The sequence below is a fragment of the Salminus brasiliensis genome, chromosome 2, assembly GCF_030463535.1.
Source record: "Salminus brasiliensis chromosome 2, fSalBra1.hap2, whole genome shotgun sequence".
Taxonomy (NCBI): domain Eukaryota; kingdom Metazoa; phylum Chordata; class Actinopteri; order Characiformes; family Bryconidae; genus Salminus; species Salminus brasiliensis.
In genome coordinates this window covers 44,754,594-44,779,624 of record NC_132879.1, presented here as the reverse complement: position 1 = coordinate 44,779,624, position 25,031 = coordinate 44,754,594, and the positions used below count along the sequence as shown (strand labels likewise).

Here is a 25,031-nt window from a genome sequence, read left to right as displayed (position 1 = left end):
CCCCAACTATGATGACCTATGAGACTATGAGTGATTTCATACTTTATTTCAGTTATTGAGTGGAGTTATTGCCCTGAGCTCCTTCACAGCTGAAGGTAAAGGTTGCAGTTCTAGCCTTTTTATAGTCAGTGTGCTGCCTGAAGCACCAAGGGACTACCACCTGGCCCCAAAATAAAAAACTCTATGGGAAGCCAAATACATGGTGCCTGTAAAGAGGATTCTGGAAATAGAGGCTGTTGTGCAAAGTGCAATTAACAATACTATAAAATGTCATAGTATGATACAGGAGCACACACCAACAAGAACGTCCGTACCAGGGTGCTTCAGGACCAATATACACACTAAGACATTTGTGACTTAACTTCTGGTGGAAACTTCCACAGTCCTGCGGCCGAGAAAGACCCTATTGTGATGGCTGCAGTCAGAAAGTGCTGATTAAATCCATTATGGATTAGAAACACTTATTATGCTATTCTTTCTCTCTGTAAAAGTAACATCTTCTCTTACTGTCTGCCTAATACGTGTTTAATTTGTGTTTTTAAAGGTGTATGTTTTCCTATGAATGGGGTCTTCCAGTCCACAGCCCGGTGTCTTGCTGCAGTGAGACTGTCTATGTGAATGAAAACGACATCGTGTTGACCTTTTGGATTACACGGCCAGTGTCAATAATGCTGACACCCATTTAAAATGAAGGATTACACCTGAGCTCGCTCTGTATGTACTGTTATCTATATGGTCCGCTGCGTGCTGAAAACACGTGCGCTTCAGAACGATAAAGCCATGAACACAGACACTTCTGGCTCAACGTACACATGCAGGCAGACCATTCCACAGGGATGGCGGGTGTTATTGAAGCCGACGCGAGCCCCTGTCTCCCTCTCTTTCCTCTAGATGGTGGCAGGGGCAGAATACATCACAGATCAAACCATTTCTAATCAAACCCAGGGAAGTGTGGCTAATGCAATTTCACTAAGTCACTGACTGGCTTGATTATATGGGGGGTGTAGAGCCGGGAAGAGTGTGTACGTGTGTATGTGTTGCGTTTGCCTGCGTTATGCGCACTAGACTTCATTTCCACACTTGTCTGGCCCCCGCCGCGGACACACCCTCCCCTAATCCTAGATCAGTCCCTGCCGCATGGGAGAGGCCCCAGCATACACGCCAGCACTAGGCAGCTTCACAGAAGCTCACCAATGCCCAAGAAACAAAGCTTTGCGTATTGGCAAACAGAAGTCCTGCTGCGTTTTCCAGCAACACAAACACGACCAGATGAGCGTTGAATATTGTGATATATGTTCATAAGTCGAAAGGTAAACCTTTGCCTGTGCAGATCTGTTTGGAACACAACTTATATGCACTCACAATGTTTGGTAACTTCTAATGATGAACTGGCTTTGGACTGCAAGCTGTTCTTCTCCTTGTAAATAAAGATGGCTTCTCTAGTTGGAATCAGTGGTTACAGTTATTGGGCTGCAAAAATAAATTAGTGGATTGGGCTAATAAAAAATACATTTATTTAGATGAATCCTTTAACAAACCTAACCTTAAATAGCAGACACTCACTTTGTGTGTCAAATGGCATCTTGTCTACTGTATGTTTCTTTCTGTGTAGTTTCTGTGTAGTTTTGAAGAACCACAGCGAACCACTTAAATGCTTAAATAATTGTTTGTCTGGTTAAATGGTTCCTCATATACTTCTTAAAAGTGTTTTTTGATAGAACAAACACCAGATACTATGCACCAGAAAGGGTTCTAATATTGTTTTAAGTCAAAGAAACCTTTTTTAAACCCCTTAAACAGCCCGCCAGCTGGCCAAAGGTGTTATTACAAACTACTATTACCAAAGAATATAGCCCCTTAGTATGTAATAAACCTTTCTGCCTTAAAGGGTAAAGTACTGCAAGAAATCTTTTTTGTTGTTCTTAGGTTGTTTTGTTGTTCTCTCTTTTCAAGTGGTTAGATGCTGATTTTAAGATTGAAAGGAGCTTAAAAAAAACAATAAAAAAAGTATATCAGTATCAGTATCTCAATATTGGTATTAATTCCAGAAAAGAACAAGTGGTATAATGACATTGACAGTATTTTAAAATCATTAAATGGCCATTGAAATCATTAATTGAGTGTTTTAAGTTGTACTTTATACTTTGATGTATAAATAGTATGTACGTGACTTTGGTTGGGGTGAAAAATGCCCAGATACAGGATTGTGTTGCTCAGTGTTCTCTCTGCTCGATGTGCATTCAGCTAGCTGACGAAATTGTTGCCAGTCGGCTAGGGTCAGCTTTTAGACAGCACCCGCCTAGCACCTGCCTAGCAACTGCTCGCTCGAGTACCCCTTCTGTTGAATGGTTAGCTCTAGTGTGGGCTAGCCCTGTTTGTTTTTGTTGTGAAGGAGCAGACTTCAGAGAGAAGAGATGGTCAAAGCCATCGGCTAGGGACTTCGACTAGCCTAGCATGAATAGCCGCTCACTTCCCCAGCTTTAGCCTCCTTGCTCACTGGGTTTGAGTTGTCTTTCTCTGGACACTGAGGCAGAAAAAATCTGTGGTCACAAGGCCTGGTTTGCTAAGCAACCCCTTTCTTTCTAAGTCTGGTGGTGATGTGCAAAGTTGTTTACTTTGTCGGATCACAGAACCCCATTGACTCATTGCAACACATTTAGAGAGAACATATGCAAATTGGCCAGGATGCTTACAGCACACAATGATACATTGAGTAATTTGTTTGAGGGGTTATTTACATTTCCATAGTCTTGGCAGTATCACTATAGCAAAGGGCAACGTCGCAATAAAGATTAACAAATGGTCTATAGTGCATCCACAGTTCCTGTCTGACCTTCCCTGGTGCCTTTTTGTGCCTCTAAAACAATCTAAAATCTAAAACTATCTCAAAGGGCTGGTAAGGAGTGCTCGTCCTCCTTCACATGTAGTGTTTCTTCGGTCTGTCAGTTCCCACTTTTTGATCTGTGAATGTTTGAGCGGTGTCTGGTGCACTTCATCTCTCTCTGTGTGTCTCGCTCTCTTTCCCCTCCCAAGCCCACATTGTGGTTGTTTTGGAGACCTAATTGAGTCTTAATTGAATTGGCATCAGAGAATGGAAGAGAGCGGAGGAGAGGAGGAGGAGAGAAAATTGGACGTGGGCTCCGTTTCCACTTAGCAACTCGAATTGCTTCCACAGAAATGAATTTCATGGAAACAACGGTGAGAAAAGAAGCGGTGGCCTAGAAGCTTTTTAGTAAGGATGAAGATTCTCTTGTCTCTTTTTAATGAGAAAAGAGAGTCTGCAATCAAAAAGAGTTTCAGGACTTTTCAGCCAAGCGCTATCTGTGCAGAATATCTGGGACTTTAAGCTTGTGGGGACAATGCTGTGAGATATATTTGGAAGCAGGGGCTTGCAGTGGCGGCGTATTCAATACCATACACAAAGGTGTCTTTTATATGCTGCTAGCACCCGATAAGAAATTACTTGACTTGCTTTACACTATATTTCAGGGCTGTGTATTGTCAAAAACCTGGCAATATGACATGTATCATGATACAGGGATTGCGATATATTGCGATGCTGTAAACAAGGTGATCTGTTGCAAATTGTTTTGCATCATGGTTGGTGTGGCATAACACCATTACCTGCCAGTGAGCTACCAGACAATGTGGGAGACTGGTGTTCGATTCCCGGTCTAGGTGACTATGCCGCGCTATACCAATAAGAGTCCTTGGACTAGACGCCTAACACTACATTGACCCACCTCTGTAATACGAGTAGCCTTGTAGGAGCTCCAGCTAAATGCCATAAATGTAAATATGGTATATTATATAAAAACTAGTAATGTCATTATTTTCAAAAGATTAATCGTGTTAATCACAGTCACAGTTAATCACAGTATTCATCACAAGTTAAAATGCTAGCTAGCACGTCAAATGAAACAGGTAAAAACTGTCAGATCTCACAAGAATCACTGTCATTGTATGGGAGACCAAAGAAGTGCATTTGGCCTCACTCTCACTGGGTGGGTAGGATGACCCTCCCTTTATGCTCATCAGTCAACATGATGCTAGCTGTTGTCTGTTAGCTGTGGTAACAGATTTGATACTTAGCATTCTCCTCCAAGCGTGCTCAGCTGTACATTAGTGGCAGTTCACTAGTTGGTAGCACATTCTATGAAGAAATGTGTGGGTTGAAGGGGCAACTTTTAACTATGTTAACAAAACTATTAACACTATTAATAAAAGGAAAGAATTTTCTCATACTTCATTCAAAAGCAACAGAGAAATTCAAGCAGTACTTGTATTTCAAAAGAGGAGAGGGTGTCCCCAAAATCACACATGTAGAATGTACTTTTAGTAAAAGAAATAAATAAATGACTTATAAATAATAAATAAATGACAGCTCACCATCCCCACCAGCTGATGTCTCCCTAAGTATCTCAATTCATTTTCTTGATCCATTCAGCTTCTGAAGTGTGAGAAGTCTCATTCTGCTGGTAAGCGATGAAAGTAGGTGAAATGACTGATCCACATCCAAATCCACACGTGTGTGTGTGTGTGTGTGTGTGTGTGTGTGTGTTTGCGAGTGTGTGTGTGTGAGGTTTATCAGACGAGCGGGCCCCAGTTCAGAGCAGCGTGGTTAAAGCAGTCCCTTCAGTGGCTCAAAGCTCTGTGAAATTTTAATGAATAACACTGTCACCGTGTGAGAGGAGATGGCACGATGCTGTTATTTATATCCAGTGAACCACCGGGGCGTACACAAACCTGCACTTTCCCCGCCATCGACGGCACTCGCAATCCCCTCTCAGTCAACTGTATTGATGATGTGTGGATGAGTGGAGGTAATATGGAGTAAACCTCTCATGTAGTTTTTTTTTTTTTTTTTTTTTTTTGCCGGCCCGCTGTTGAGATGAGTGAGTTACCCAGCCATGATTTTCTTATTAACCCCGTTAACACGAGGTCCTCTTGTGGACACAGGGGGGTACCCCCACTAGATTAGAGCGAGTCTTCTGAACCTCTCTGTCTAGCTGTGTTTAATGACATGAATTTGTTAACATGAATGATTTCTGTTACTTGAGCTGCACACACTCTGTTGGATCTGTAGGAGTCCGTGTGAACCTTGTGAAACATTACCGATAAAACCCCACAGTTTATATATCGATTTTTAGGGTTTTCAGTTTTAGTGCATATGCATATATTAATTTACAAATATAAATAAACAAATAAAATAAAAAGTTGAGTGGGATCCTTGCACTCTTTCAGCCCCTAACCCTTCTTCCTGTTTAATTCAGTAAAACAATAGTGCTCTGAATAATTGATTATTAATTTATCTTATGCACAACAGAAGCATTCTTTTTGCAGACTTTTAAGAAGGCCTGCTTACTTACAAAAGAAAACTGGGAACCATTGTTTTTTTAAATATTTAATTCAAGCTGGGGCTGTTCCTTTATTGATTAATCTACTTGACTAAACATAGCATTCTTAGTTTGTCCGTATACTAATTGCTGTAATTTTATGATGTATGCATGTAATTATTTGCTTCATTTTTTACAATGCTATTGATACTTCTGTAAGTGGACTTTGAGCTATTGTGACTAGTTGACTAGATGATGACCAAATACAAAATTATCATGATCGACATTCTTGTGATCCAAATTCAGTTACTAAATACCACGAGAGTGTTACAGAGCCTTTCCCTCTAGTTAGCATTTTCCCTGATGTTAATATAATTGTCATGTAACTACCAACTGGGTTAGCTTCTAATATTACTTAATCATATTAGTATGTCACCCTGATAGCATTCAGTGGTTATGTACATTTGTTTTGTTAGAATTTTGTTAAAATTGATATACTGATAGATTCATATTGAGCACTACTGTCATGTAAGTAATTAAGTGACTCATTGATCTCTATTTTGTAAATATTATTAACAATAGTACTATAATTACAATATCATGACAAAGTTATAAAATGAAATTAAAATTTCACTCAATATAATCTTCTCAAATTTTAATCTGATCAACAAAATGTCTGTTGACAAAAAGGCAAAGAGAATAATCTGTACAAAAGGATAGGCAAGATCTGCTAGATGAGCCTTGTGCACAGAGGTCAGATAAATAGCAGCCAAAATCGGTAAGGTAGACTTTCATTTGTCTCAAATGGACATTCCACTGATTTACTCCTCAAATTCTTCATAATTTAATTGTTGAATGTTATTTAGAGAGGTTCAATAGAAAAGATTAATTGTAGAGAAACGTAATTAACCAGAACGACAATGGGAACCACAGATTGCAACGTATACAGCACAAATATAGCAATTTTATTCTCTCTCTAAAACCACAACTAGACCCATATATCATCAATATGGAGTCCTTTTAACTGTTTAACTTAACTATTATACATTACTGTAAAAGGATGTCTTGTGTATCAGGCAGCACATTGATTGCCATGTCACGTTAACAGCTTTTAATGAGGTTGATTTTTACAGGCAACAAGCCTTGGAAGTTAATGAATATAAACCTATTGGCACCATGCCTAACCCTCACAGTTGAGCTGTGGAGCAGTGGAACTGTGTTCTCTAGAATAATGGTGCTCCATCCAATCCTTTTGGGATGAGTTGGGTGGATGATCATCCAACATCTTGACCTCCCTAACTCCAACATCTAGTAGATAAAATATCTCTGGATAGTAAGTACAGACACTCCAACAAAAGCAGGGTAAATTAAAATTTTAATACCCTTGATTTTATAATACAGAATGAATATGCTGGTGTCCCAATACTTTTGTCTCTATATATCTGTGACACACACACACACACACACACACACACACACACACACTGTAATGTAGATAGGAGAACTTGGTAAGTAGGGACCTCAGTATAGTGTAGGGTTGGCGTGTACTGTCCAGAAATAGAGTAGAGCTCATGCTGGGATTGGGAATGAAGATAAATAGGCCTATGAATTATTACAGGATTTTGGAAGGGGAGAGTAATGATTGACCATTTATTCTCATAGTCTCTGGGCTGTCCAGGTGAGTTAGATATTAAAGATTTCCTGTAGTATAGATGTTGTGTAGTTAGGGGGGAGATTTCTTCAATATTTTTGTTCTGCAGTTCTCAATGTCATTTTGCAGCTGTGTCATATTCCTGTGTTTGAATCAAAGCCATTGTCAAATAGCTTCACAGAAGCTAGCCTTTTATATCTACTGTACTTTAATGAGTATCTCTCTTTTTTGGTCATCCAATGTAGGAGGAGCTGATGATAACCTGATCGAAGGAGGCGAGACCAAGTTCCTTTGCAAACCAGGAGCCAGGAACATCACAGTCATCTTTCAGCCACTGCTCAGGTAGGTCTTAACTTAGAAAAATGACTTTTCTAAGTTGGTACTAACAAGCTCCCAAACTTCTCTGTTCCCTTAGCCATGTTCAAACAAGAATGGTATTTTTCAATCTTTTTTCCCCCTCATCCTGCCTGTGATTACGGCGTTATTACCGTGCAGCACCCTTGATTTTGATCTGTTCTGACGGTATCGGCTAGAGCGGCCCATTTAGCTTCCCTCCACATTCAATTTTCCTTTCAATTTTCCAATCTGTCCGATCATCGGATCTGTCCCACTAATGCCCTCTCATGTTACCGGACTATTACAAAGATGTGTCCAAACCGTGGTCAGACAGCGCAGAGCGTGACTGGACTGCAGAGTAGTCATAATGCCAGCGATTAGATTTTGAGCTGTAGGCTTTTTATATATTTATTTACCCTTCCTGCTATAGGCATTGTCAACGCCTGACAATGTCTGAAAGAAATCCTTTAGTGTCATTACATAGGACTCAACCCAGGTTATTCTGGATATGTTACAAAATGCACAGACAAGGTACTGTTTGAAATGAATCAGCTGTGATAGATGAATTCAGAAATTACTGTTTGGCATTCACCACATCACAGTGACACTGATGAGGGCTGAGTATTGTCCTCAGCTTTTGTGATGGCTTAGTTTGAGAGCAGCACACAAAAAAAGATAATATGATTGGTCCTTATATCTTCACCTCCATCAAGATGCTTTTCAGTCAGATGAGTAAGCAGTTATTGAGTCACAGTAATAAACTGTGGGGCTCCATTCAATCCATCATTGCCAGCTGAGATTGCAGCCTTCCCTGCGGAGTGGAATGTGAGGGATAACGAGTTACATCTCAGAGCACTGGTTCCATCAAATGAATGAAATCTGTGTTTAATACACATAGAAGGTGACTGCTCCACACTAACCATACCATGTAGTCTAAACAGTAATCTAGTGAAGAGCCACTTGGACAAAATGCTGGATGGAGACCACAATACTCGGCACTACACTTCACCCAAGTACTCTTGGTAGAGATGTTTTTTTAGTCTGTGTTTGAAGATAGCAAGTAAGTCTGCCGTTTGGACACTCAGTTAGTTCCAACACTTTCTGGATCAATTACAGGGTCCTCATGGTGCTCAGCCAGAAGGAAGTTGCAGTAGTCTTGAAATGACAGGACACCAACCAAAGCACCTGGGTGGCCTCTCTCGAAAAGAAAGGTCAAATCCACCTATAACACATATGAACCTATTAGGCTCTCTTTACACCTGGTGTCAACATGTTTTAACCGGTAATTAGATCACTAGTGACCAGCGGGACACATCTGGCCAGATTCGTAAAACACATTGTTCGATTTACAGTGACATGAAAAGCAAATAGACTTGCTATAACATGTTTGCTAATTCACAAATGAGGATTACTTGCGGTTTTACCTCAGGTTTTGGCATTTTTGTTTAGCTCTGTTCAGCTCTGCCGATTCGTAATTTGCCGCACCCTCATGCAGAGGAATTGCCATGCAGTCCACATGGGTGGACCAAACAGTCACTTAAATGCATTTAATTATCTTTAACCAAAAGTTTTAAAACATGTTTGATCACAAAGACAAGTCCTAAAGCACCATTTCGAATAAGTGATTGGATTACTAGAAGCACTAATACTAATACAAAGTTTTAATGCAAAGTCAGATTTGACCTAGCTTTGTTCAGCCCATCATAACAAACAACAGATATGAAGGGAAAAGAGGCTGCTCTGTTTTGATTGAAAAGCATTCAAGTCATGCAGCCCAGAGCAGAAATACAGTTTATGTCAAGCGCTGAACCTGCTTGTTTATCTGTAAGTATTTTTCCTCCCACTATCTTCTTGTTTTGTCAAAGTGGATGGTACAGTGTTTACTTTTCATACTACTTTTCTGTTCCTTATTTGTTGCTGTTTTTGACCAAAGACTAAAGTGTTTTTTTTGCTTTTACCAAAGTCATTCGTAAATAACTGTTGACCGAGCTTATATATTGTGCTGTATAAGAATCTGGCCCATGGTTGTTTACATCTCACACAATCTCTCTCTTTTTAAAAACTGTCTGAATCCCAGGCTCTTTGCTCCCTATTTAGTGACATTCATAATACATTAAAAGACATATTCTATACACCCCAATTGGTTCTCTATTAGATGTGTTATGCTTGATTGTTGAAGCCGTCACTTTATTAATTATATAGTGTTCTTCATAGGAAGTCGTTTATGATTCAGACAAATTTTCAGCAGAGGCTGTCTGTCTAAACAGTCAAATATCTTGCTAACTCTGTCATGTACCTGTATGGGATTTTCTAAATGTTTAGACTGAATAGACAAAGCCGACTAATTTGTCTAGAGAGAAGAAGAGAGAAGAAGAAAAAGATAATGTTGTTCAGAATGATCACTGCAGTAAATGAAAGTGATGTGTTCGCTAAAGGACCCAGTGCTGGAGTGGGTAATTGGGAGAACCTCCATTAGACTCTCCTGTAATACATTTTTGGGTTGGGTACTGTTTAGGGATGCACCTATACCACTTTTCCCTTTCCGATACCGATGCTTCAAGTAGATATCATTATAGATAGAATTTCTTCACCTTAATAATTGATAGATGACAATACATCCTGATATTTATAGTGCTGCACTTTTTATAGGTTTTCCTTTTTTGTATCTTATCCATAATTAGATATAATAAGCTTGAAAGAACAGCATTTACGGGTTGAGTCACTGCCCATTTAAAAATTTTAAGAGCTATGAAAAAATTCAAATGACCACAATGCAGAAACACATGCAAGTAGTGAAGCAACTTGCTAAGCTTCACCAAACAGGCTTTTAAATTGGTGTTTAAATTTACATTTCAGAAGCACAAACGTGCTTATGTAGCAGTTGCACATTCAGGTACACGTCTCTGTGTAAAAAGGTACTAAACTTCAGTGTATTGCCTTTAAACAAGTTGCTTAAACTCAACTCTTGGTTTCAGAACCAAAACGTTCTGTATTGGCATCGGTATCGGTGCAACACTATTACTGTTGGCTAATATATATACGTTCTAGCACATGAACACAGGACAGACCAACAGTAATAGTTACATACATGTGTAATTTAAGAGTTGAAACATCATCCACATCTTCAAGTGGTTCAGTTGATTGTGATTGTTCAGTTAGGACAGGGGTACAGCTGGTTGACACTGTGGAGTTCTATAGAGAGGATTTTAGCCTTGTGTACCAATGCAGCAATTTTCAATAATCAAATGAAGATGACTGGCAAAGTGAATAAGAAAACAAGGTCAGCTGGACTCTGAAAAAAGCTTTGCATAAGACAAGGTGAAATGCTCCAGAATTTTGTATATATCTTGGCTGGTGGGCAGTGGGAGGCGTTTAGTTATCTCATTATAGCAAATAAATAAGTGTAGAAAATGAAGAAGATGAAAATGGCCAGATTTAACAAAGCTGTTAGCTAATCTAATTTCAACATTGTAATTAACTATCCTCTGCTTAATTAGCCATTAAAAAGTAAATGGTTGGGTATTAGCCAGTTTAAAAAATAAAGGAACCTGATTGGATTTGCTGTTGACTTTGCACACACGGCAGTATATTGTGTGTTGTGTCTGTGCAGCAGAGATAATACCATTAGGGTTCAGTTTCCTAGACAGGGTGCTTTCACACTTTGTTTGGTCCAGACTTTCTGACTTTTCAGTCTGAACCAAAATAGCGGGAATTAAAGGTGCCTCGGAACATTGTCCAGACAAAAGGATCGAACTTTGGTCTGACCAAAGGAGGTGGTCTCTGTCTGCGAATGAACTGAACCATGGTCCAGTTTGATCCAGAGTTCAAAGCTGAAGTTTCTGACCAATTACAGGAAGTTGAAGCAAGTTATCATCACACATTAAAAGCAGTAGAAACAAAATCTATTTCAAAAGTCTGTGTAGTCCAGGACTAGGATTAATCCCTGTAGAGGAATCAGAGCCCTTAGAGTTTAGAGGAGGCTTGTCTGTGCCATACAAATCCTGATCTGACAATGAATCCCACCCCAAAATTACTTATTTGCAAATTGCAGGCTTCTGTCATAGCAGATAAACTAACTATACGTTGCGAAGCTCTACCGTACTCCTCACCCAGTGACCATTCAGAAAACAGCAACAGCAGTGTTCCAGTCAGCAGCTAATAACTCTTTGTGATTGGCGCTGGGGTTGCGGTTGGGGGGTGGCAAGGGGGCGTGGCGGCCGCACTCTGTTAGAAATGAACGACAGGCTCAGATCACAGGCTGCCAGTCCGACTGGCTGTTCCGGCACGGACAGGGTTGAGGAGGTGACGGGCCAAACAAATGAACGCCTGAACAGATGAGCCGCTTTGCTCCACCTTCAGCGTGTCGTCCGTAATGGCTTCCATCATTCATTCCTAAGAGCTTGTGCCCTTGGCTGTTGGATTAGCAGCTGCTGGGTTCACTGTGCTGTGTTGTTTTGTGTGTGTGCGGGCCTGTGTGTGTGTGTGCGGGCCTGTGTTTGTGTGTGTGTCAGTCTCCAGTTTGCCCATTTTATTTATAATTGATACACGTCTTAATCGATGCTTGCTGCAGGCTGTGACAGGCCTGGAGTTCGCTGTGTCAGCGAAACCGACAAACTTTACATTAAATCAATATTCGCCTGTTAATGCAGTTGCTAATCAATCCTCCACGCCATTCCGGGGTCAATGGAGTCTCTGTTAGCAGGTGATGTTTAGTAGGAGATCATGGAGCTCCATCATGAAGTTAATGTTTGCGTTGGGTTCGGGGCTAAAGCAGGACTTTGCCCAGCATGAAGGTAATCGATCCTCCCTCTGGGCAACTTCGCACTCTGTCTTCAGAGCTTTACGCTGTAATATATTGGGTCTTCCCTTGGTATCTGCAGTACATTGGAAGGTGCAAAAACACTTATTGGAGTATCACATCTCCCCCTGCAGATCGATACCTTTTGCCCCATAAAGGCCTGAGTGTGTGTTTCGGTCTGTGTGTATGTGCGTGTGTGTGTTTTCAGTGTCATTTTATGGCAGACATTTAGTTTGAGCTCCATAGTAAAAAGCTGGGTATGAGCTACAGCCTATCGATTAGAAAATGCAGCTCCTGATACCTTGAAGTGTTTTGGGGAGAAAGTGTGTGTGTGTGTGTGTGTGTGTGTGTGTGTGTGTGTGTGTGTGTGTGTGTGTGTGTGTGTGTGTGTGTGTGTGTGTGTGTGTGTGTGTGTGTGTGTGTGTGTGTGTGTGTGTGTACGCTTGCCCGCCCGTGTGTGGGTGAATATTTGTTGTTTTTCCTTGTTTTGTTTGATTACTGTGAGTGTGTGTGTATATGTGTGCATATGGGTATCTTTTTGTGACTGAACTCCCACGCACACACACACACTCCCACACCTGCGAGTGCAGCGAGGGGAGCTGGAGTAGGTAGGAGGTAATTTAGTTTGACTTGTGGGGCCTCACGCTGACATTTGAGTGGTATTTAAACCCTCCTGCCCTGACTGTGGTTGGCATTTTGAAAAGGGGCGACCACACTGCTTGCCGTAATCTCTCCCCTAGCCTGCATCCATGCTCGGCGGTGATTAGGGCTGGCAGACCCCCGGTGTCGGAGTGATTGCACCCCCGCCAGGAAGCAGATGCCGGGGCCGCCGTCCTCCCGAGGCTGGGGAAGGGGGTGGAGGTGGGCTTGTGGACGGAATGGTGGTGGTGGTGGTGGTGGTGGTGGTGGGGGTGGCTGGAGGTTGTCAGCTGAAGGGGTGTCTGAGGTAAATGTGGCAAAAGAAAAGGCCAATAGAAAGCCTGGTGATGTGACTCAGTGCAAGGAGAGAAACAGTTTTGCTGTGTGGGTGTCTGTGCGTGTGTGTAATGAGATCAAGCATGGCCAGACAAATGTGCTGAGTAGTTAATGCTGGACCTGCTTTGACTTGGACTTGCAGCTTGGGGTTATAGTTTTATATACGTTTAAATAGACTATAGAAAAATAATAACAGTAGTAGTGGTGGTAGTAGTAATCACAGTGCTATGTACACTATATGGACAAAATTATTGGGACAATTTTTAATCATTGAATTCAGATGTTTTATTCATTCATTTATTTGCCACAGGTGTATAAAATCCCTAGTAATAAAGTCCCTAGCCATGCAGTCTGCCTTTAGTTTACAAGCTGACTTACAAAAGTCAGTTTTTGAAATTCCTTCCTACCTATATATTAACTGTGAGTGGTATTATTGAAAAGTGGAAGCATTCAATGTGTTGTATAAGGTGTTGAATAAGATGTATGAAGTACACAGTTATTTAAATGATAAATAATGTATTGTAAATAAGTCTAGTCATAAAGTTTGGACACTTTTGGTCAAATAACATTGTCGATTTTTGAATAGAACTTAACAAAAATACTGAAACCTGCAATCATACTTTGATGTAAAGCCATCGTTCCTATCCTTTTACGCAAGTAGGCCGCTGACAGTACTTTTTATAATACCGGCAAGATGGCCCCACATGGCTTAAAGTCTGTCACGTCCGCTGTTATCACTGCAAAGTCTGAGTGAGGGGAGAGTGGTGTCCCGTGTAATAGCTTCTATCCACACCTCCTTTTAAGTGCTCAGCCAGAGTGTCCTCTGTCACAGTGCACCAATACACTGACAGTGAGCGGAGGGACCTGATTGGCCGTTAAGGCTGCCCTGATCATTTCTCAACAGCCAATGTGTGTGCGTACGATAGAGTATGTTGTTGCCTCACACCTGGCTGTAAGATATTTTACTATACTTAAAACTCTCGAGCAGAGATGACTCTTTTTTTTGCTGCCATAATTGCTCCTAAAATGAGTCTCAGTTTGAACCAGTGCCGTGTCTTTTGGCCGACATACAAGACTGTGGGATTTGAACAAGTGCTACTGGTATGCTGAAAAACAAATGTGGTGTTTGGTTGATGTTGATCGGCAGATGTTAAGGTTTTGCGTATTTGTCAGAGCTCACGATAAGGCCTCCCTGACGTCTCTTAAAATGCTACACAAGATAACATTTGAGAATGTGATGCTATTTTAATAAGAAAATAATGCCATTATTGTGTTTGTACCATGTTTTTACAGTAGATATTCGGAATTGAGCAGTAAGGTAAATTTGAGTGTGTTTAATTTTTAAAGTCATCCAAATGTTTTAGCTGCTTATCAGTATTTATGGCAGTGTTTTCATTGCTTAGGCCCTGTTGTGAACATCTCTGGGATAGGTGTAAGGATGGGTGGTTTACTGAATGGATAGTTGGATGGATGGATGAGTCAATGAATGGGCGGTTGGATGGGTTGTTTGGTAGATAGATGGGTATACAGGTGGATGGATGGGTAAGCAGTAGGATTTTCCAAGGGATCGCTTTGCCAAAGGAAGCCACCAGCTACATGAGTGAGGAGATGCAGTCTTAGTTAACTCCCTCATTAACTCTTTCATTACAGAAAATATTGATGCTCAAATTCAGTTTTTCTTACCCAAGCTTGTTTTGAGTAAACACACTGATTGTCCCTTCTGCTCTGTACTTCTGAATCCTGGTGCAATACGCAGCATGATTGATTGGGTGACACTAGAAGCCGTTTTGATGAAGCATGTTTGGATTCCGCCTGATAGCCTGCCTCAGTGCTGCGTTAGCCTGATCTGAAAGGATGTGTCGGACACCTCTGCCACTGCAATCAGCAGTAACCTCCACTGATTGGAGGCATGAAGAGTGTTTATTTAGCCTGATCTCGTGGTTCAACTGGAGCTGTTTGTCAGGGAGCAGTAATCTTCATTCGTAATAACAGATTTTCACACTCAAATTCTCTCCTGTTCTGTCTCTCTGTCACCCTCTCTAACTCTCACCCCACCATACCCTCTTTATTTTTCTTACCTTTTTTCCTCCTTCTGTCTCTCTCTTTTCCCTTTTTGTTGACTGAGATTAGAGTGAGTCATCGATCCATGGTGTTCATGTGTGCTTTGCGGTGCTTTTGTTGAACAAATACCTCTCACGCTCACCTCGGAACAACCTCTAGATTGAAAAGTGAAAAGTGCCACCATTGAGAAAGAGTTCTTTGGTTTGTGGGTCATAAAACTAGACATATATCCCTTTCCTTATTTACATCCACAGGCCTGAAGTGCCATAACCTAATCTATTAAAAGAGATGGAGGCTAGGACCAGTTCCTGTAGCACTCACAAACCAGAAGTTTTAATAGACTTTTGAAAAAATGTGGCACTTACAAAAACTGTCTACTGACTTATTGGGCTCGTTATTAGGGGCATGCACTGCATTAAGCAGTCTTTTATTTATTTATTTATTTTTTGATTGATCAGAAGTAGCAAAGTGAAGTAATCGATATCGACACTGAATCAGGGTCGGGAAAATTGGTCTGTATTGACCTTAGCTGATACTGGCTTTGTCCTGCCCATTACTCTACTAAGTCAAGCCATCTGAAAGCATCACTGAGCTTCTGGGTTTAGTGTCTGAAGGCAGCTTTCTATAGTATGCTTTAAACATACTAAGCAACTTGAATTGGATTAAGAAAAATGTCTGATGTACATAACGAGGTATCGCCCGAGTCAACCAGCCAAGTATACGCATCGTCTATAAAACCTATAAGGCATGTAATTAAAAGGCACAATCAAATGTACAAGCAAGATATAAGGATAAACAAACATTGTACAAATTGTAAATATCATATTAGTCACAGGGTTGTAGGTTTGAACAGCTTCTGGACCCTTGGTATATAATTGCTCATTTAATCGCAAATACATTTATACTGATGATTTTGGCCTCTGCAATTAATCAATCCCGATAGGCTGCAATTAATGTATTTTGTTAAGTGTTATGTCTGCTGCATGCATCTGGATATAAATAGCTGGGCTCATTAAGCGAGTGCACTGATGAATCACTGGGATTTTCATCATGTGTTTAGGTAATACAAAGACAGAGATTCTTATGGTAATACGCTAACTATCGCTAATCATAATTAATAATCGCAATCACCGTGCCAATCAGGGTATTTGCTATTGTTATTTGTGTCAATGTCATGCGTCTTCTGTCCTATACAAACAGGATAGATGAAGAATAAAGGAGAGTATATCTGCATCATGATGCACTCTACTGCTACTAGTGTGCTGGAAACACCTGTGCACTTACTGACCATTATCAAGTACGACTCTCGGATATAGTGGCATGGCAATGGTTAGGCATCACTGGTTATAAAAAAATAATAATAATAAGTTTGTTACTGTGAATAGTTAGGTAAGATGAACTGCTCTCCAAAAAGCACCATTCTGTTCAATATTTTAGGTAAGATTGGTGTCTTGTTTTTGTCTAGTTTGGGCAGCACCAACGATTTGCACTCTCAGGTGTTTGTTTACAGTGATTATTAGAAAAATAAATTTAATTTGGAAATAACAAAGCTTTTTAAATACTCTGATTCCTTGTACCCTGTCCAGCTATGGGCTCCTCCAAGCAGTTGCCTAGATCTCTGAAATGAAAACAGTTGATGCCCACAAAGCAGGAGAAGACTATAAGAACATGTTTTCCAGTGGTTGCATTCTTAGTTGTTAGTAAGGTTAAGGTTAAAAAGTTCTGAGAAAACTTTCAGAGAGCACTCATTTTTAAACTCCTATTTGACTGCAAAAGTCTTTCAGGAAGATTGGAGACTTTCAAGACTCTGGAGTTGTGGTGACCTCCAGTCTCAAATCTGACCTTTCCGGCATCATAGTGATCCTCAACACACCTCAAAATTCATGGATTATTGACAATCTTGTGTAGTTATTCACAGTAACATATTTTGACCAGGGGTGCCCAACATTTTGTATGCCGTTATAGGTACACAGCTCAGGGATCAGCTACCCTCTACCCCATCCATCAGAAAAAAGGGACCACTATGGGACCACCACTGACAAGATGTTATTGTGGTGTTGGGCTGTTATTTGTACAGCAGTGACAACAACATGATAGTGGCTTGATCGTATGTTCGGTGCTACAGTGCATCAGATATTGAGGTGTGCTGGAGTTTGCACACTTTTTTTTTTTTTTTTAGATACATAATGCTGCTTGTATATCTTGCAGGTGAAGAGTTAGTGGCCATGGCTCGTCCTTACTTATCAGTTTCTGACACCAAACCACTGTTGACCTAATTTTGGTTGGCTAAATATTCTCAAACTAGCAACTTGAAGGTTGTTAAAACTAGCAGCACTCATAGCAGCACAATACACAACAGCAATTCGGAATCACTACTGTCTGGATTATATTCCACCCTCCCAAATAATATCTGGGCAGCAGTGATCTATACTGGTCCCATACCCTTGATGGATGAAGTTGAGTGTTTTTGACAAACAGCATAGTAACAGATTGGCTGCAGTCATCAAGCATATACTTATAAAGAGTGCCTATATGGTCTGTATTTCTGATAAAATGGACAATCTAGGTGTACTTCCTAAAAAAGCCAACACTATATATTCTACCTCCAAATAAGGAAGCACTTGTCTGCTGTCTCTCTGCATCCTCCACTGTCTGCAGCTTGTGTCTTTCTTGTTCAAACACCAGCCAAATTCACATTCTTTGTGGGCGGCTAGTATGGCAAGTCACAAATAGAGCGAACAGCGCCAGTCTGCTCGCCTGGGCTTTTTTAATCTTCCCTCGCACTGTATATCCAAGGATTTTCTTGGGTAGATGCAGAACACCAGTGCCGTGCACATGTTCCTCACACTCACTCACATTACGTCTTTGAGGCGTAGCCGTGAATGGGGGACTGCATTAAAGATCAGAGACTGGGAGAGAGAGAGGTATTTTTTTTTTCCTTCTTTTTTTCTTGTTTCCCTCCCTGTAAAGGTCAGGTAGCAGACGTGGAGGAGAATGCTGTTTGTTTTGCGCATTAGCAGCAGGCATGCACAGTCATATGAATCTAGATGTGCCTACCTATCACTATTTCATCCTCTTCGTTGCTCTCTCTCTCTCTCTGTCTCTCTCTCTCTCTCTCTGTCTCTCTCTCTCTCTCTCTCTCTCTCTCTCTCTCTCTCTCTCTGTCGCTTCAGTTTCTCATAGCTCATCTCATAGCTTTGTCCTGCAGATGCCCTCTTTCTTTTTTTTCCCACCTCCTATTCCACACACGGTGCATGAGTACATACCTAAAGATCTTGGACTCGCTAACTTTTCAAATCTAATAATGCCACCCATCTCTGCGATATTGTATTTTAGATTAGATGTGCCAGTGGGGGCCCAAGCCCCAGTCTTTCCATATTGAAGGTGAATCATTTCTTTCCACTCCACGGACATCGCGTATTCCCTCTCGTTGCTAGCTGCGGAAAGGACTGCCGTGTACATCATTGTCTCTGGCACTCGAACTGCCGAAAGTTAAGCAGCAACTGTTAAAGAAATAGTGCAGAGTTTTGTTTAGTTTCTGAATTAACCTCTATCTAGTTCATCTTTACCATATGCTTAAGACACTAAGAATTTGCTTCAGCACCTGCCATTGGCTTTTTTCCCTGTTTCCGGGTTGTTTATTTTTTTTTTAATATGTATTTTTTTGTCACCTGGCTAGTCAGTCACTCATACAGTCACTGATACAGTCACTCATACAGTCACTCTTTGTCTGAGTGTACGAGTGACCTACAAAGTTACTTTTTACTGACTTAGATTTTACGAGTGACTGACTTAGTCACTATCTGTCAGTCACTCAGACTCCGTAACAAAGTCTGTCAGTCACGTGTACAATCAGTCAAAAAGTAAGTTCATCAGTCAGTAACTGAGTCAGAAAGTCACTCACATACAGACAGACAACAGACTGACAGTTCTGCAGTCATTGTTAGTACTCAAAAAAACGTTTAGTGCTCTGATTAAATGACACTTTGACTAAACATATCTGTGGCCAAATATATATACAGCAGTTTAATAGATAAAATACAGTAAAATATTCTTTTAGGTCTAGGAAAGCCTTCGACCAGATGACACCATATGGGCTGTATGCTGGTAGTGTTTACAAAAATGTTGAGCGTAATTACCTAAACATATTCACAGACAAGTAGAAATTTAGAAATCAAGTTAAGTTTAAAAGACCTAAACTGGTTCGCTTTGAACTGAACAACAATGCAGCAGAACACTTCCTTTGGATCAAACAAGAGAGACTCTAGTGTTGTGCTTTAATACTGTAAAGCCCAGTTGTATACCAAGCCTCTAAAACATGTTTCTATCAGGCTTGGACATTTTTTAGTCATGTCTGAGCCGTTGATGCCGCATTGCTAGGCCAAAGAGAATCTGTGCACGACTTAAAGGAATCCTCCAGGGTTTTCCAAACTAATCTCAGGCTGCTGCATCTGTGGCATACAGATCTGTTGGCATACACAGTCATTCTGTTGTGCTTCCCTGTACTTTCTCAAAATAACAGGCAATAGAAACCAGTGGGGAGGTACTGAGGCAGCTCAGTGCTAAGTACTGCTTTTACACTGTGTGCTATGTACAGAAGCGTCAAAATTATAGTCCATGGTGACCAACTGTGCGCTGCAGATTTGTAAGGTTGGAAAACGTTGAATTATGTCTTTTACACTTTTATTTTTTGTAACGATGGCTTGCTAAAGCAGAACAATGTATTGCTAAGCAGGAGCCAGAGAGAACTCCATAAATGCAAGAAGGAGGAAGGTGGACGGCGAGAGGTTGCCAAGGTGAGCATGGGGAATCATTAGAGGAGTGAATTGATGCCTAGAAAGTGCTGGCTATAGCTGACTTCCTGCCTCCCACCTCTGGTGTGTACACTTCTGCCATTGCTGCAAAGTTGGTAGGAGACCCCCATAGGCCTGCCTCATCAGTCAAGCCCAAGATGTACTGTCTTAAACACACATACACACACATACACACACACACACGTGCATGTGCTCTGGGTAAGGCTAGATGAGCAGTGTCGGATACGGTCCAGGCAGCTCATGAATCCTCATATCTGTGTTATTAAAGATTTAAACAGCACAGTGGCCCTTTTTAATGCAATGATAGCCATCACCAAGGCTCCTGATAGCTCCGGCAAAGCGGCAGACACCCTGCTATACATTAAACATGACCCCTGTTCCCTCATACGGCTACTACAGCAGCGGCCAAGGTGTTTCATAGACGCCAGGCTCTTCAGGCTCATAACATTACTAATACCCGCTCCACTGACCTTTGACCCCATACCGAGCTGCTATCCCTCCTCTTGTCAAGTCATGCTACAGTGGCTGCATTGCCGGACAGCATGCCATTAATAATAATGCAGTGATTCTCTCTCTCTCTCTTTCTTTCTCTCTCTCTCTCTCTCTCTCCTCTCTCTCTCTCTCTCTCTCTCTCTCTCTCTCTCTCTCTCTCTCTCTCTAACGCTTACTGTCTCTTTGTCAATCTCTCCCTGTCTCTCTCTCTCTCTCTCTCTCTCTCTTTCTCTCGCTCTCTTTCTCCCGCGCTCTCTCTCTCGCTCTCTCTCTCTCACACACAAACGGACGCACACACACACTTTGCTACTTGCTATCATAATGAAACTACCTCATCTCACATCTGTGTGTTTAATTTTAGCCTCCAGTGCCTGTCCAGTGACTGGAATAGGCCCAGCTGGGAGCTCCATGAATAATACAGTGCATATAGGTGTGTGGTGGGGATATCTTATGGCAAGGTTATGGAAAGAGAAGAGTGTAAAGCACAATCATACACATAAACACACACATGTATACGTACAAGTCATGATTCCTGTGTAGGTTAGTATTTAGTTTATTAGTATATAATTAGTATATAATGTCTGTGTGTGTGTGTGTGTGTGTGTGTATATATATATATATATATATATATATATATAGATAGATAGATAGATAGATATACACTAAATTAAGGCAAGGACAAGTTGGCACCACTGTCAATGTATTCAGTTGGCATAATAATACTTCAGTGCCCATTGGAAATGCATTGGCCATTATTATTTTTTATTATTATTACTATTATTATTATAAATGTCTTTATTTAATAACCTAACAAATTAAATTCCCAAACACAGTTATTTCTCATGATCAGTCTTTCGTGATATGTTGCCATTTCAGTCCTGTTTGTATTTTCTTTCCCTTGCTTGCCAAGAACTCACTATTTAATTAAAGTAGGTCTAACACAAAATTCCAATTTGCCTAAAAATTACATAGTTACATAGTTTCCCCCCATTATTCCAAGTGTAGTAGATCAAACAAGGCATGTCTGTGCAAAGAATTGTCTAGATTGCTTATGCCTGTGCCCTTGACGTCCTGCCCTTAACCATATTTAGGCCTGGGTCAAGTGATGGTTAAAGACAACGGTCAAAATTCAATGTATTGTTTTTTTACATGCAATCAGACAAAACGGCTTTAGATTTTAAGAAAAGCACCAGTAAAGTCATGTCTCTGTGCACGTACGTCAGATGAAATGGGCCTCTTCAAAAGGCCTCAGTTGAGATGGCATCAGAGAAGTTCAGTGGCCTCAAACAGTAGTAGTTTTAGTAATAGATTTGCGATTCATTGTTTCATTACTAGTCAGCCTAATGTCATACCGAAGGATAACGCTTAGAGATTTACATTCATTCATACATTATTTTGATACACCCCCTCCTTGCTTTATTTTCCACGCTGTAATCCACATATTTCTTTTTTTACACAATATTTTGAGCACTTTTTAGTCCAGAATGGTCAATTGGTCCATGACCACTCCTTGTCCAAGGCTCTTCCCTAATCTGCAATATCAACAAGAGCTTGTTGTGTTGCTTCTTCATCTCAGTGTGCTACTACACCTGCTAAGAGTTTTTGTGAGTGTGAAAAAAACTACATGAATGTTTCATCAAATAGCAGATCATAAGAAGACTGTGTGACCCCTCCAGTCCATTCCCTCCTAAAGTTATTAAATGCACGTGGCTTCTGGACATGGGTGTTCAAGTCGCCAAGCTGAGGTTTGCTCTGAGCTTGCAATCAGTACAGAGTTCAATGAAATGTTAGTTTGTTTGGTTCTGATGGCGTTTGTGCTGTCCAAATGACTCTGGGTCACTGATTCATAAATGCCTTTGCTTGCTTTGGTGAGCATGTTTGGGGTTTTTGTGTCATCAGGCTTTTCGCAATCAGACAAATGTTGGTCTGCATCTGCTGTGTTTATATGTCCGGTTGTGCTAATACCTGGTTGGTGGTTTCTCTTTGTGTGTGTCTGTCTGTGTGTGCGCACACACTTGTGCACTGGGCCTCGATGTGTGCTCCATCTCCCCGAACGGAGGGGAGCTGCCACTCTGTGTTAGCGCCGCGCCATGGAGCTCTGGCAGCGACATCACAGCAGCCTTTGATTCGCCAGCCTTTCCAGGTCGACGAGCTGATGCCTGATAATAACATTGTTTGATTGCTGGAGTGGAGATGTAATTGATTGATCCGCCGGCGTGTCTGGGGTCAGGCTTCAGAGGGGAGCTAGCTGCTGGAGTACATTCATAAGGAGCACATCAACCACCACCACCACCACCACCACCACCACCACCCCACTTTCGCCCACCCCCACACTGACTAAATCAACCGGCAGGATGGAGGTTAGAAAGAGAGGAGAGGCCATTTAGAGCCTGCTAAAACAACATGGTCAAGATGGAGGGCTGAAATGACATCTAAAGTACTTGTATAGGTTTGTAATTAACCATGAGGGGGAGGGGGGGTGAGATTGTGAATAAGGCCTAATTGGTTTGTTGCTTAAGATAATCCATCTTCTCTTATGGTGCTTAATTAAGGGCAGGGGCAGTCTGCCTCACTCCTGCCTTAATCCAATCAGTGATGAACAGGAACTGGCCAGTTAGGAAATACAAATTGGAGCTGAATAAAATCAAAGCATGTAATTGGCAATTATTGGGGATGAATGGTGGGCCTTTGTCACTGGCCTGATACTTGGCTTTGCAACATGCTTATATTGGATGCGTATCTTCTTTCCTCATCAGAGGCTGAGACCTCATCTAGCATCTCCTGCCAGTCTGCATCAGACAGAACTAAAGATGAATACGTCTTTGTCATCAGGCTAGTGCTCCGAGGTCTGCGCTGCTCATAGTCGTTCAGGAGTGCTCTTTGCCTTAAGAGGTGCATTATGGCCATTGTGGAACTCTGCATTCCTACTTCCCCAGTAGCTGAAATGGAATGCGAGTGTTGCGCTTGGGCGTTATCAGCCTTGACCAACTGCAGTCGTTTTGCACTTTGACGAGGGCTAGCCACTTAAAGGGGCATTCCACTGATTTTTCAAAGTTTCTGTATGCTTCAGTCATGGAAGGCTTCTTAGAATGGGAAATGACATTTACCTTGGCATAGATGAGAGGAGTTTGGTACATGGAAGAGACGTACAGTGAACATCAAACACTGTTGTTGTCTCTTCGTTCAAAGATAAATCCTTTATAACCATATTGTTCATAAGCCACATGTTGATACTCTGGTAGACACTGGTAGAATTTGGGAATAATGTTTAAATAAATATGCTATGTTGTGCTGCATGACTCAAGTGAGCAATCGCAGTGATGTAAATCAGCAAAATAAGATTTTCAATGAATATGGAAAACATATGCTTGGTATTTATATGTCACACTTGGGCCCTTGAGCAAGGCAATGGCTACTTACCACTCCAGTCATGAGTCACTGTGTCTGTTTGCGCACTAGTGTGTATGTGTGTGTTCAATGCACAGATGGAATTAAAGCGGAGACCCAATTCCATCTTTGACTAATTCAAAATGGTGAATATGGTTCTCATCTCTTGTCAAGAACAAGGTAATAATTAACTAAAGAAATGCTAAATAAATGTGACACATTTAAGCTGCCACTAAAGTTAACATGCATTGTAAAGTAACTTAACCGTGTCAGAATTGTTTGTAGCAGTGGTGACAGGATTAATGCCACTGAGCAACAACACAGATGCAAATTATTGCACAAAAAAGGCATTGATTTTTAATAGTTTTGGGTCAAGGTTTTGGCATAAAATACATTCTTTTTTGTTCCAGCTGGTGAGAACACCGAGGAGGATGTAAAGTTCACTTTTTTTATTTTTTATTCCATAATCAACATTACTTATAAAAACAGGAGCACCACTGTACTGCACAATTTAGTAGTTCCTCTGCGTTACCATGAATAATTCAACTTGCAGGCTGATTATTAATGGTGTAGCGAGTGGGTAACAACACTGCCTTCCCTGTGGCTGATAGGATGGGTAGGATTCCCTGGCTGGACAAGCACTCCATACTATAGTAAGCAGCCTTGGTAAAGGAGTACTCCACACATTTTGTACGTTTCTGTGTAGTTCTGTTGTTAAAGGTGCCATTGAATGCAAAACTGTGTTTATCTTGGCATGGTGAAGACTGGGGTCCAACTCCATGGCTGGGCAAGCACTCCACACTATAGCAATAAGATTCCTTGGCGAAGCCTCCTAACGCTACATTCAACTACCTGTGTAACATGATTCATATGTGGATTGAAGTAAGAGTGTTAGCTAAATGCTTTACTGCACTTAGCATAATGTGAATGATCTGGCTTCCCAGACTTGTAGTCTACAACCTTATCATTAGACACATGCAGTAGCTGCTGGTTGACTGTAATTATTTTTGCTGAGACAGAATGCCTACCTCTTTGGAGAGTGGTAGGGAATAATAAATGTGAAGAGTATATAGAGCTAGCTTATAGTTTTGAATGTAGGTTGAGATGGTTCTCACACATTCACAAAATCAGGTTCTTGGAATGACGATTCTAATGCATTGGCCTCATGCATTGGTCCCAGA

General features: G+C 41.1%; 1 protein-coding gene across 1 annotated transcript in view; it reads left to right on the top strand.

The window, feature by feature from the left end:
* exoc4 (exocyst complex component 4) overlaps positions 1-25,031 on the top strand; it is a 192,590-nt gene that overhangs the window by 69,619 nt on the left and 97,940 nt on the right. The window contains 1 exon segment of the mRNA XM_072672901.1: positions 7,233-7,329. Within this exon segment, the coding sequence (XP_072529002.1) occupies positions 7,233-7,329 (97 nt within the window).